This window comes from Procambarus clarkii, chromosome 67 (assembly GCF_040958095.1).
Source record: "Procambarus clarkii isolate CNS0578487 chromosome 67, FALCON_Pclarkii_2.0, whole genome shotgun sequence".
NCBI lineage: Eukaryota > Metazoa > Arthropoda > Malacostraca > Decapoda > Cambaridae > Procambarus > Procambarus clarkii.
Window position 1 is genome coordinate 6,641,541 of NC_091216.1, and position 15,097 is coordinate 6,656,637.

The 15,097-nt window shown below is 44.6% G+C and overlaps 1 protein-coding gene across 1 annotated transcript; it reads right to left on the reverse strand.

The window, feature by feature from the left end:
• Nucleotides 1–4,492: 4,492 nt before the first annotated feature.
• On the reverse strand, nucleotides 4,493–14,656 carry LOC138355523 (uncharacterized). The gene is made up of 5 exons (XM_069310722.1): nucleotides 14,511–14,656; nucleotides 13,335–13,520; nucleotides 5,659–5,761; nucleotides 5,030–5,359; nucleotides 4,493–4,984 (listed from the first exon to the last, which is right to left on the reverse strand). The coding sequence occupies exons 1-5, from the start codon at nucleotides 14,654–14,656 to the stop codon at nucleotides 4,493–4,495; spliced, it is 1,257 nt and encodes a 418-aa protein (XP_069166823.1).
• Nucleotides 14,657–15,097: the final 441 nt, after the last annotated feature.

Below are 15,097 nucleotides of genomic sequence, written 5' to 3' on the forward strand. Positions count from 1 at the left end.
CCACAGTCTTCTGCACCCCACACGTCCTGGAGGAGCCCACAGTCTTCTGCACCCCACACGTCCTGGAGGAGCCCACAGTCTTCTGCACCCCACACGTCCTGGAGGAGCCCACAGTCTTCTGCACCCCACACGTCCTGGAGGAGCCCACACTCTTCTCCTCTCATGGAAGCTTGTGTTTCCTGCATCACAGGAGGGTTACACAAACTGCAACACTTTAAACGATATCAGAGTGGGCACCTTATCAATGTGTTACGGCCCTCTCGGGACGCAACGGGGTTCTTACTCTGATGTAGTTAGAGAAAGATATATATCCGGCCCCAAGCCAGTAGAGGCTTTCAAGGGATGCGATCCGTGACGCAAGTAACTTAAAGGGAGTATGGAAAGATAGTTAAGAACTTAATATTATAATTAACACCATCACCATTTAAATATATATAATAAAAGAGTACACAAAGGGGGGGGGGGTATTAATGCTATGCAAGGGGATTATTCACTGTAGTCTTCTGCTGAAGACTCTGGTGCCACACCACTTTCGGTGCCGATTCCTTGGTGCTTTCTTTGTGGCCTCAAGACGTGTCTTCTGGAACGCCGAGCCTACCCTGGCCACAGGTCAGCCACAACACAGGTCCACTGGGGGCACCGTCGTGGAGGCCGTCAACCACACGTCCAGCAGGTCTGCTGGCAGGTACAGAGCCACCAAGGCTGGTACGGCCACTCCACGAACGATATAAGGGGTACGCCCTAGACAGGAGTCTCGTGTGATATCACCAATCACCCTCCTGTCCTCAATACCCCAGTGGATTATCGTCTCCAACCGTCGGTCCCGGGTAAATCCTTCCACTGCCACTCCACTGGCAGGCTTAACACACCACAGTGTTCTTCCGGGGGGACGACGTCACGACAGCTGCAGCAAACTTCACTGTATGGAGACTGGCTGCCTCGGGTAGACTGACTCCACCTTCAACACAGTGGTCCCAGGTCGGCTCTGTAAGCAGACACGTCATTAATAACCGGGACACTAATACACCACACTCACAGGCTCAGATACAAACGCCCGACATATCCACTCCATAGATGGCGCTGTCGTCGGAGCACCACTTCACCAGAGGTCAGGAGCGGCGGTGTTGAGCGCTGAACCAGACTGGAAACTGGTCCTCGAGGCCAGTACACGCTGTCCTCACTAGGTGTCGTCGTTCGTTTGGCGGGGGTTTCGGGAGCTGACCCACAGATGGCGTGTTTGTCACTGCTCCAGGCTCGGACGTTGAATCCGGGTTCGTAACACAATGTAACACGGGTTTGAGTTCCTCTCTCTACTTCCTTCTTTCTTTGCCCTCTACCCGTATTCTTACTTTTATTTCTAAACCAAGGGACTCCAAAACTTTTAACAAAACCAACTCCACGCCACGTGGTCCTAAGACGATTGACCGACTTAGGATTCTACACCCAGTATGACGTGACCTAAGCTCTGAACAAAACCCTAGAGTCACCTCTGCTGCCACCACCAGACCAGTAATACAAGAGCAATGATCGAGGTCTGGATCGATCACGCTAATTAATCAACCTTGGGGCTTGATCCCCACTATATACGATGACCTTGAGTGTGGAATAAATTACACGGTAATGATAATTCCGATTCGATGTTAGAATCGGCGCCCAATACAACTCTGCCTCGTGTGGACCACGTGACCAGGACAAGTTTACACATAAAACACATGGAAATAATGAAATGCAAAATATTAACAAATTTAATTTATTAAAAGAAAAACTAAAACAAAATCTAAAAATGTTCACTCCCTATCACTTTAACACTCCCTACTTGACCTGAGTGGCAAATGAGACTATTTCTATACATAACCATAGCAACTATACCTTGGGCGACCCGCTCTAGATGTTGGCTGGTCTTGGGGAGAGGTAAGATGTTTGACCTCTCCCAGCTGCTCCCGTATTCACACTGATCTCTCTCTTGTCTGGTCTACCCCAGACAGAGCATTGTATCCTTCCGCCTAGTCAGTCAAAGTTCTACCAAGTTACTAGCCAGGTTTAAGTTATAACAATTAACCTCTGTTGTACTTAATTGATCCAGACTGGTTGAATTATTTTACTGAATTAAATTACAAACATCTAACGGCAGAGCTGTTCCCGATCACAAAAATGGTTATTAAAACTTTGAGAAATAGTAGACCTGTCATCCCCTGATGACCTATGACCGCCGGTCACTCCGCCTTAAAAGTTAGATCTGATTCGTGACGTCACTGATGGTGACTTAAACTCAATAATTAGAATACTCTTGATATTGTATCCAGTACTATTATACAATACAATTTTAATGCAAAATGAATAAAGGCTAATTTTCTCTAAATTACTGAATACTATAGGATGATTCATTTTACGCAGCTATGAACAAAGCGTTGGTTATTTCCACCGCGAATTCCCCTGGGGGTCAGGTCACCATGCGGCTCAGCTTCCCATTCTCTTTTGTCGATAAACCCCTCTGGATAATTCTTACAACAGCCTAGTTTGTTACAACCCCCCCGCACAAGCACTTAGTAAACCTTGTTAATTTGTTAAAATTCACGAGGTTTAGTATCCAAACCCACAATTCAACTCATGCCACAAACAAAAGCTAACCTAACTAATAAAATTTGACAAATAATAGTCCAACATCATAATGAACATGTTCATATTTCATAAATTTCTCAGCTGTCAACTGACAGCAATCCTCCAATATCAGGAAACATACATCCTATCCTTACTGACATAGCTAAATAACATGTCCCTACTCTACCATCAAAAAACTAGCTATTAAACTCTCTTGGCTCTTCACTAGCCAAGTCCATGTGTCCTCTAGAGCCGGCCACACCGTGCTCAAACAAACATTAAAGTTATATCATCAGACTGAACTTTCAGTCATCCGGGAGCGTACTACGGAACTATCAGGTACACATCCGTGTACTAACCACTCCCCATCAATGTCAACCTTGACATGTTAAGGAACACACCTAACGTTTATTACATGTATCTAAAAATATAAAAAAAATTCCTATACTATATCACAGGTTTCAGCTGACTGTACAGCCAAGTGTTCTCACTCACTAGAAGTGTCAATGTTTATATTGGTCCGCCTCTCCTGTGTTCAAACATTCTGAACCCGCTGCCACCATTGTAACACGGGTTTGAGTTCCTCTCTCTACTTCCTTCTTTCTTTGCCCTCTACCCGTATTCTTACTTTTATTTCTAAACCAAGGGACTCCAAAACTTTTAACAAAACCAACTCCACGCCACGTGGTCCTAAGACGATTGACCGACTTAGGATTCTACACCCAGTATGACGTGACCTAAGCTCTGAACAAAACCCTAGAGTCACCTCTGCTGCCACCACCAGACCAGTAATACAAGAGCAATGATCGAGGTCTGGATCGATCACGCTAATTAATCAACCTTGGGGCTTGATCCCCACTATATACGATGACCTTGAGTGTGGAATAAATTACACGGTAATGATAATTCCGATTCGATGTTAGAATCGGCGCCCAATACAACTCTGCCTCGTGTGGACCACGTGACCAGGACAAGTTTACACATAAAACACATGGAAATAATGAAATGCAAAATATTAACAAATTTAATTTATTAAAAGAAAAACTAAAACAAAATCTAAAAATGTTCACTCCCTATCACTTTAACACTCCCTACTTGACCTGAGTGGCAAATGAGACTATTTCTATACATAACCATAGCAACTATACCTTGGGCGACCCGCTCTAGATGTTGGCTGGTCTTGGGGAGAGGTAAGATGTTTGACCTCTCCCAGCTGCTCCCGTATTCACACTGATCTCTCTCTTGTCTGGTCTACCCCAGACAGAGCATTGTATCCTTCCGCCTAGTCAGTCAAAGTTCTACCAAGTTACTAGCCAGGTTTAAGTTATAACAATTAACCTCTGTTGTACTTAATTGATCCAGACTGGTTGAATTATTTTACTGAATTAAATTACAAACATCTAACGGCAGAGCTGTTCCCGATCACAAAAATGGTTATTAAAACTTTGAGAAATAGTAGACCTGTCATCCCCTGATGACCTATGACCGCCGGTCACTCCGCCTTAAAAGTTAGATCTGATTCGTGACGTCACTGATGGTGACTTAAACTCAATAATTAGAATACTCTTGATATTGTATCCAGTACTATTATACAATACAATTTTAATGCAAAATGAATAAAGGCTAATTTTCTCTAAATTACTGAATACTATAGGATGATTCATTTTACGCAGCTATGAACAAAGCGTTGGTTATTTCCACCGCGAATTCCCCTGGGGGTCAGGTCACCATGCGGCTCAGCTTCCCATTCTCTTTTGTCGATAAACCCCTCTGGATAATTCTTACAACAGCCTAGTTTGTTACATCAAGAGGCTCTTTATCAAGTGACCCCTTATCAAGCGGCTCCTTATCAAGTGGCCCCTTATCAAGTGGCCACTTATCAAGTGGCCCCTTATCAAGTGGCACCCTTATCAAGTGGCCCCTTATCAAGAGGCTCTATATCAAGTGGCTCCTTATCAAGTGGCACCTTATTAAGTGGCCCCTTATGAAGTGGCTCCTTATCAAGTGGATCCTTATCAAGTGGCACTTTATCAAATGGCCCCTTATCAAGTGTCCCTTTATCAAGAGGCCTCTTATCAAGTGGTTCTTTATCAAATAGCATCTTATCAAGTGGCCCCTTATCAAGTGGAACGTTATCAAGTGGCACCTTATCAAGTGGCACCTTATCAAGTGGCACCTTATCAAGTGGCCCCTTATTAAGTGGCTCCTTATCAAGTGGCACCTTATTAAGTGGCCCCATATCAAGTGGCCTCTTATCAAGTGGGCCCTTATCAAGTGGCCCCTTATCAAGTGTCCCTTTATCAAGAGGCCTCTTATCAAGTGGTTCTTTATCAAATAGCACCTTATCAAGTGGCTCCTTATCAAGTGGCACGTTATCAAGTGATCCCTAATCAAATGGCCACATATCAAGTGGCCCCTTATCAAGTGGCACCTTATCAAGTGGCACCTTATCAAGTGGCACCTTATCAAGTGGCACCTTATCAAGTGGCCACATATCAAGTGGCCTCTTATCAAGTGGGCCCTTATCAAGTGGCCCCTTATCAAGTGGCACCTTATCAAGTGTCACCTTATCAAGTGGGCCCTTATCAAGTGGCCCCTTATTAAGTGGCTCCTTATCAAGTGGCCCCTTATCAAGTGGCCCCTTATCAAGTGGCCCCTTATCAAATGACCCCTTATCAAGTGGCCCCATATGAAGTGGCTCCTTATCAAGGGGCACCTTATCAAGTGGCCCCTTATCAAAAGGCTCTTTATCAAGTGGCTCCTTATCAAATGGTTACTTATCAAGTGGCTCCTTATCAAGAGAATACTTATCAAGTGACCCCTTATCAAGAGGCCCCTTATCAAGTGGCCCCTTATCAAGAGGCAACTTAACAAGTGGCTCCTTATCAAGTGGCCCTTTATCAAGTGGCCCCTTATCAAGTGACCCCCTTATCAAAAGTCTCATATCGTGTGGCCTCTTATCAAGTAGTATATTATTAAGAGGCACCTTATTAAGTGGCCTTTTACCAAATGGCCAATCATCACGTAGCCCTTATCAAGTTGCTATTGATCATGAGGCACCTTATCAAGTGGCCCCTTATCAAGTGGCCTCTTATCATGAGGCACTAGATCAAGAGGCACTTTATCAAGAGGCCCCTTATCAAGTGGCTCCTTATCAAGTGGCCTTGATAAGGGGCCACTCGTGATAATACTGTAAAACATTCAAGCAACACCCCCAGCACCGTGTGTACCGCTGGTCACACTACTACAACTACTGCCCCGGACCATCCCGTCCATTACTGCCCCGGACCATCCCGTCCATTACTGCCCCGGACCATCCCGTCCATTACTGCCCCGGACCATCCCGTCCATTACTGCCCCGGACCATCCCGTCCATTACTGCCCCGGACCATCCCGTCCATTACTGCCCCGGACCATCCCGTCCATTACTGCCCCGGACCATCCCGTCCATTACTGCCCCGGACCATCCCGTCCGTTACTGCCCCGGACCATCCCGTCCATTACTGCCCCGGACCATCCCGTCCATTACTGCCCCGGACCATCCCGTCCATTACTGCCCCGGACCATCCCGTCCATTACTGCCCCGGGCCATCCCGTCCATTACTGCCCCGGACCATCCCGTCCATTACTGCCCCGGACCATCCCGTCCATTACTGCCCCGGGCCATCCCGTCCATTACTGCCCCGGACCATCCCGTCCATTACTGTCCCGGACCATCCCGTCCATTACTGCCCCGGACCATCCCGTCCATTACTGCCCCGGGCCATCCCGTCCATTACTGTCCCGGGCCATCCCGTCCATTACTGTCCCGGGCCATCCCGTCCATTACTGCCCCGGGCCATCCCGTCCATTACTGCCCCGGACCATCCCGTCCATTACTGCCCCGGGCCATCCCGTCCATTACTGCCCCGGGCCATCCCGTCCATTACTGCCCCGGACCATCCCGTCCATTACTGCCCCGGGCCATCCCGTCCATTACTGTCCCGGGCCATCCCGTCCATTACTGCCCCGGGCCATCCCGTCCATTACTGCCCCGGACCATCCCGTCCATTACTGCCCCGGGCCATCCCGTCCATTACTGCCCCGGGCCATCCCGTCCATTACTGCCCCGGACCATCCCGTCCATTACTGCCCCGGGCCATCCCGTCCATTACTGCCCCGGGCCATCCCGTCCATTACTGCCCCGGACCATCCCGTCCATTACTGCCCCGGGCCATCCGTCCATTACTGTCCCGGACCATCCCGTCCATTACTGCCCCGGGCCAGGAGCAGAACTCACTCCAGGTGTGGACCAGGTGTGGACCAGGTGTGGACCAGGTGTAAATTGCTTCATAAGACCAAACAAAATCCGTGAAAGAAAGATGACTTTCCTCTTGTAATAATTTATCTGTTATTAACTAAGTAACCATTATATCAAGACATATATCATTACGACCACTGAGCGTTTTGTTATCTGAGAGTCCACTGTAAACCATGTTATCTCTTGCTCTGCTCAGACATTCTCAATTTTGGGAACGTCAACAAATCCAACAGAGCAGAAATATGTTTGTATCCTTGTGTGTAAATTTCAAAAGAGAAGATAGTCGTGGATGGAAAGATGGGGCAAACAACCATCTGCTCTCCATCAGAGAAAATAGCGGTCTTGACTCGTTGCAAATGCCACCTGAGACACGTGTGCCACCTTGTCACCAATGTATAGATGGTGTCGCTACCCAGACAGCTCCACCTCTCTCTCCCTCTGAGACATGCTCCTCCACGCTCCAATGTGCCACTAACGCGCATGCGTCAATGATATCGTACTCTGTGGTTAAAATTTGTAGCATGCTAATGTAAAACAAACGATTAAATAGTTTTTCCTCCAAGTTAGGCCTATTAGACATTACACAAGTGTTATGTTCAGATGGCTAGTTGGTGTTATTTGAGTTGACGGGAAACTTTATTCTCAAACAACCATTACTTCAACTATACGGTTACCTAGAAAAAGCCAGAATTCATAAGCAATGGTCAAATGGTCGTTAAGCCAGACGCTAATTCTCCTGTGTATAACTGAAACCTTCTCTGCCCACGACAAACTACTCACGGCACTCAAACTTTTATCAAACAAACTTCACTGGTGTGATGTGTACGAGTCCCGCCTCCAGACTCCGCTGGTGTGATGTGTACGAGTCCCGCCTCCAGACTCCTCACCAACCAACTGCAAACACAAATATGTGCCACGAAGTGTAAACGCCAAGTGTAATTGTCACTGAACTCTTCCACAAATTCAAAATATACAATAATATTATCATACATTTGCGAAAATATCCATAATTAATACATAATATTCATGTGCAGATGAAGAGTCACAATAACGTGGCTGAAAAATGTTGACCAAACCACAAACTAGAATTTAAAGAGATGACGACGTTTCTGTCCGTTCTGGACCATTCCCAAGTGATAAGACGAGGTTGTTGTTGTTTAAGATTCAGCTCCCTTGAACAAAAAGATCTAAGCAGCACGGGCTATGGTGAGCCCGTAAGTGAAGGGTCTTTGGAACCATTATCTGTAACATTAGCTGATACTGGAGATCTATGGACTGATGGGGGTCCTCATGGTGGATTTCAGCCTCGGAGGGCTGGGCGTAACAGTTATGGCGCTGGTGGGTTAGTTTAGACCTCTAGGTCTTCCATGAGACGAGGGAGGCATGGCCATTAAGTAGGCATGAGAGAGGTGAGGAGCTCTCCATCTCCTCACCTCTCTCTCTTTGGACGGGCTGGGCCTGAGAACTGGTTGATACATTAGTTCATTCTCGAGATCATCACCCCTTCCTTATCAACGTCAACCCATCCGTATCAAAGTCAGCCCATCCTTATCAACGTCAGCCCATTCTTATCAACGTACACCCATCATCCTGGACGTCAGCCCATCCTCCTGAACGTCAGCCCATTATCCTGGACGTCAGCCCATCATCCTGGCCGTCAGCCCACATCCCTGGACGTCAGGCCATCCTCCTGGACGTCAGTCCATCCTCGTGAACGTCAGCCCATCCTCCTGAACGTCAAGCCCATCCACATTTATATCTGCCCGTCTTCATCAATATCAGCTTATCATCAAACATCAATCCATACTCACAAACATCAGCACCCATCATTTCACATCAGGTCATCACGTCATTGTCATACACATCAGGTCCTGTTCATACACATCAGGTCCTGTTCATACACATCAGGTCCTGTTCATACACATCAGGTCCTGTTCATACACATCAGGTCCTGTTCATACACATCAGGTCCTGTTCATACACATCAGGTCCTGTTCATACACATCGCCAGTGAGAGGACCTCAGTGGCGTGAAATACTAAAATGACAACTAAATAGTTTCCCCTTACTCTGATGACACAAAGGTTGCTTGCTAAACCTTTGAAGCAGAGGAAGTTTCGTCTGTTTTATGGGAGTACGGGCAAATTATTGACAGCAGGAAGTTTGTATCAATTCTCTCCAGATCATTGAATAATAGTACATATTACTATAAAAAAAAAAGGGTTTTGAAAAATTAGTTTGGACAAAATTTAGCTGTGATGCTGGTGGTTAAGTGACAAAAATAGTCTTGGGGGTCAGCATGTGGCATTGACATGTTGTTCTCCTTTAAAATCTGGCGAACCCCAAATAGCCTATGTTCATCCCGTACCCCAGACTAGTCTCTTAATTTTGCCATTTAGAGATAAATATAAATTCATGCAGAATAAAATTGTTAAATCATCATATTACTGAGGATAAAGTACCTGAACTCCTTGCACGGCACCAATGCTTTGCTTCCAGTAAATAAATGACACATGAAATTATAGAACAAACAGTGTAGTGTGAAGACAACCATTAATTAACAGCAGTTAATTAACAATTAATGACCCTGTCCTCCATAGCTAAAACAGTTAAGTATTAGCGAAAATACCTACCATTAATGTATAACAAATAATTATAAATACATAGCTATTGAAATGGAATAATTTTTTAACCAAGCTGACATTATTATAAGATTTGCAGGATAGATGTAATTGTTAATGTCATAATCTCCGTTGACGTTTGATAAAGACATGTTGTGCCCTCTGTAATCCTTCTTGTGCTACCGTTCATAGGGTGATTAAGGTGTGTACAATAATCTAATCCCTATGCCAATTAGGGTGAGCCTAACCCTAAGCGTATGGCATACATTTATGAACAAACAGACGAACAGACAAACACACTCACTTATAGTATAAGTAAAAGGGTACCTGGCTGTGTCCAGGTCTGTCCTTATATCTATCCGTCCATCTATTCCTCCATCAATCTGTCTTTTTATCTATCCATCTATCTATCGGTATATGTTTCTATCCAACCATATATCAATATATTTTCTATGCATCTATCTATCATTACATTCGCTATCCATCCATCATTACATTCGCTATCCATCCATCTATCCATCTATTTCTCCGTCAGTCTATTAATCAATTTATCGATGTGCCCATCTATCTATCCAACTATCTGTCATCTTTCTATCAGGCTATCCATCTATTTGTTCATCTATCCAAACATTTATCTATCTATGCATTCACCTGTCTATCCCTTTATATATCCATCTATCCATCAGTCTTTCCATCGCTGTTTACATTAATCTATTAATCTATCAGTCGACCTACTCACCTTTTTACCCCTACCATCTATCAATCAATACATTCTTCTGTCCATACACCAACCCATCTATCAATTTATCCACCCATCTATCCATCAATCTATCCATCTATCCATACATCTATTTATACATCCATCTATCCATTAATCAATAAATCCATCCTTCTATCCATCAATCAATAAATCCATCCATCTTTCCATCAATCAATAAATCCATCCATCTATCCATAAATCTGTTTATACATCCATCTATCAATCCTTTCACCTACTCATCTTTCTATCAATTTATCTTTCTATCTATCCCTCTATTCATCTATATCTTTATCCATCTATCCAGCTATCCATCCATCTATTCATCAAGATATCCACCTATCTCTGGACCCATCCCGCTATAATTCATCTATTGCCTGTCTTTAAATCTGGCTCTTTCTCTTTGTTTCTGCTTCTCTGTTTCGTCTCTGTCAACCTGTCTCTATGTACGTCTGTATCTAAGTCTTTCTGTCTCTGTCTCTCTGTCTGTCTCTGTCTGCCTTTGTCACGGTTTCTATGTGTCTCGGTCTGTGTCTGCCTCTGTCTCAGTCTGTGTCTTTGTCTATTGTGTGGTGGTTATCAGTGAGAGAAACTCAGTGATGTGATACACTAATAATAGGAAAAGTTACCCGTTACCCTGATAAAAAATCGGGGCTGTTTTGAAAAAAAAGTGTTTTGAAAAGCTTGTCTTGAAAACATTTAGCTGTGTAGCCGGCAGACAGTGCCAGAAATCGTCGTGGGTGTCAGAATGTGGCATTTTCACGCGGTTCCCTTTTGAAATCTGGCGACCCCGACCAGTCAATGTTCATCTCTTACCCCAGACTATACACTGAGCAAATTTGTGAGAACAAATTCCCATAAAATATATATGGAAATACAAAATTAATTTAATAAAATGCAAAGAAGAAATAAATACACACACACACACACACACACACACACACACACACACACACACACACACAGACACAGACACAGACACACACACACACACACACACACACACACACACACACACACACACACACACACACACACATATATATATATATATATATATATATATATATATATATATATATATATATATATATATATAGTACTTTCCATGAGCTTAAAAGTTACTTACATAATAAGTCAATAACTGGCAAATGGAGGCATAGGTCATTTTGATGGGAGTCATTAACTCTAAAGCACTGATTCATGGTAGTGATTCATGGGAGTGTTCCACTATAATACGACTGGTTGGTAGGACTGCTCAGCTATTGTTGCTCTGTATCACAGCAGTGTTTAACTCTAATGGCACTCATTTTGTTAATCTCTCTCTCTCTCTCTCTCTCTCTCTCTCTCTCTCTCTCTCTCTCTCTCTCTCTCTCTCTCTCTTGTCTCTTTGCATCACACACACACACACAGGGGCCTTGTAGCCTGGTGGATAGCGCGCAGGACTCGTAATTCTGTGGCGCGGGTTCGATTCCCGCACGAGGCTGAAACAAATGGGCAAAGTTTCTTTCACCCTGAATGCCCCTGTTACCTAGCAGTATATGGGTACCTGGGAGTTAGTCAGCTGTCACGGGCTGCTTCTTGGGGTGTGTGTGGGGTGTGGAAAAAAAAGTAGTTAGTAAACAGTTGATTGACAGTTGAGAGGCTGGCCGAAAGAGCAAAGCTCAACCCCCGCAAACACCACTAGGTGAATACACACACACACACACACACACACACACACACACACACACACACACACACAATGTACACTAACATAGATGGAATTACATATAAAGCAAATGAGCTTGGAGAACTGGTACTAGAGGAAAACCCAGACATAATAGCCCTCACAGAAACAAAGCTCACGAAAACGATAACAAACGCAGTGTTCCCACAGGACTATTATGTTATGAGGAAAGAGAGGGAAGGAAGAGGTGTGGGTGGTGTAGCTCTGCTGGTAAGAAAAGGCTGGGATTTTGAGGAGATGGATATTCAGGGCTGTGAAGGTTTCAGTGACTACATAGCAGGTACCGTAACAAATGGAGGGAAAAAAATTATGGTCGTAGTCATATATAATCCACCACCAAATGACAGAAAACCTAGACAGGAATATGATTGAAACAACATGGCCACCATTAACATAATAGAAAGAGCAGCTTCTGTTGCTGGCAGGAATGGATCTGGACTACTAATTATGATAGACTTCAACCATGGGAAGATAGATTGGAAGAACAGAGACCCGCATGGAGGACCAGAAACGTGGAGAGCAAAGTTGCTGGACGTGGCAACAAGAAACTTTCTAAGCCAGCACATCAAAGAACCAACAAGAATGAGAGGAGAAGATGAACCAGCAATGCTTGATTTGATATTTACCCTAAATGAGTGGGATATAAGAGAAGTTAGGATGGAAGCGCCCTTGAGAATGAGTGACCACAGTGTATTGAACTTTGAGTACCTGGTAGAGCTAGGAATTATCTCCCCCAAAAAAGAACTAGGAATCAAAAGGCTGGCATACCGAAAGGGGAATTATGAACAGATGAGAAGTTTCCGAAGTGAAATACCTTGGGACACAGACCTCAGAGATAAGTCTGTACAGGGTATGATGGACTATGTTACCCAAAAGTGTCAGAAGGCAGTAAACAGGTTCATCCCGGCCCAAAGGGAAAAATCCGAGAAGCAACAGAAGAATCCATGGTATAATAGGGCATGTATGGAAGCGAAGAAACTGAACAAAAGGGCGTGGAGGAACTTCCGGAATAATAGAACACCAGAAAGCAGAGAGAGATACCAGAGAACCAGGAATGAGTACGTCAGGGTGAGAAGAGAAGCAGAGAAAAATTTTGAAAATTATATAGCAAACAAAGCCAAGACCGAACCAAAGCTACTCCACAGTCACATCAGACGGAAAACAACAGCGAAAGAACAGGTATTGAAACTTAGAACAGGCGAGGACAGGTATACAGAGAATGACAGAGAGGTGTGTGAAGAACTCAACAAGAGGTTCCAAGAGGTCTTGAAAAGGAGGAGAAACCGGAGGAGAAACTTCATCACTTTCTTGGACCTCTGCTGGAACATACTTAAAGAGGGGATTATCCACTACAGAGTTACACACCTGGGGTTTGTCCATGATGATCAGGTTGGACGGTTGCAGATCTTCTGCCAAGTCGTTACCCAGGAGAAGTTGCACTCCAGACATGGGAAAAGGCTTTTTCCTGATGACGACTTGGACTCCACCGGTCACAAAAGGACAATCCAGGTGGACTCTGGCGAGTGGATACGGAGTGGTAGCAGTGAGGTCAGTGATAAGGACGGTTTCCCCGGTGTAGGTGACGTTAGACACAGCTGATTTCAATATTATCGACTGAAGAGCCGCTGTATCCCTCAAGATCTTCAATTTGAAACGTCCCTCCGAATCTGTACCGTTGGTAGAGACAGTTCCAGGATACAGGTGTTTACTGAAGAGAGAAAGATCATCAACAGGAACACCAACATTCATCACAGGCTTACCGGACTTAGGAGGAGTCGGTTTGGGTTTAGGAGTTTCATTGCCTTTGTATTGAGCTTTTCCACATTTATCTATGGTATGTCCATAGAGTTTGCAATACTTACAATACAATTGAGAGCTTGCTTGATCTGTACTCACTTTATCATAACTATACCAAGACTTCTTATTGGAAGGTGGTTCTGGTGTTAGCCGGTGGATGAGGCTGTAGGTGTCAGCCGACTTCGCACATTTGATGTAGTCGGTTTCTTCTTTGTCTGCTAGATATAAACGGACGGAAGGGGGAACACGTCCCAAGAATTCCTCAACTAGCATGAGGTTGACGAGCTCTGAAAATGTAGAGACATGTGCTGCTTCCAGCCATTTCATGAAATATCTTTTCTTGGGATTGGCAAATTCTAGAAAGGTGGTAGTACTTGCTTTTAGATAATCACGGAATTTTCGTCTGTAGCTTTCGGTGGAGAGAAGGTAGGCGTCCAAAACTGCTTGCTTCAGGGTCTGGTAGTCATTCTCAGACGCTAAGGTACTGAGAGTAACTGCAGCTCTACCTGTAAGATGCACTCTGAGAAGGGTAGACCATTGATCTGCAGGCCAGCTAAGTTTTTTAGCTAGGCTCTCAAAAGTGGTGAAAAATACATCGATCTCTGTCTCAACGAATGGTGGCATTAACTTACCTGCATGGGAGACATTAAAACTTACGGGAAGACTAGCGGTAGCTTGTTGGCGCTGTGTGTGGTGTGTAGTTTCCAACGCGAGTTCTTGTTGACGACATGCTAGAGCCATATCAGCTTGCTTTTTATCATGCTTGCGTTGGATCTCCGGGTGGCGTTGTTTTGCTTCAAGCTGTACTCGCTCACGCTCTTGGAGTAGGGCTGTCTCTTCTTTCTTTATGGCCATCTCGCGTTCTTGTTGTTCTTTCCTTAGGGCTGCCTCTCTTTCCCTCATTTGTACAGCTTTTTTTTTGTTGTTGGAGGGCTTCTTTTTGTTGTTGGAGGGCTTCTTTTTGTTGTTGGAGGGCTTCTTTTTGTTGTTGGAGGGCTTCTTTTTGTTGTTGGAGGGCTTCTTTTTGTTGTTGGAGGGCTTCTTTTTTGTTGTTGGAGGGCTTCTTTTTGTTGTTGGAGGGCTTCTTTTTGTTGTTGGAGGGCTTCTTTTTGTTGTTGGAGGGCTTCTTTTTGTTGTTGGAGGGCTTCTTTTTGTTGTTGGAGGGCTTCTTTTTGTTGTTGGAGAGCTTCTTTTTGTTGTTGGAGGGCTTCTTTTTGTTGTTGGAGGGCTTCTTTTTGTTGTTGGAGGGCTTCTTTTTGTTGTTGGAGGGCTTCTTTTTGTTGTTGGAGGGCTTCT

Bases quoted from the DNA above. Each gene is read 5' to 3' on its own strand.
- LOC138355523 (XM_069310722.1), bottom strand. From the start codon at position 14,656: ATGGCCATAAAGAAAGAAGAGACAGCCCTACTCCAAGAGCGTGAGCGA. The intron at 5,762-13,334 runs GTATGTTCCAGC...CCCCTTATCAAG, and splicing joins GTGGATAATCCCCTCTTTAA to GCCACTTGATAAGGAGCCAC. The intron at 4,985-5,029 runs GTGCCACTTGAT...CCATTTGATTAG, and splicing joins ATAAGGTGCCACTTGATAAG to GGATCACTTGATAACGTGCC.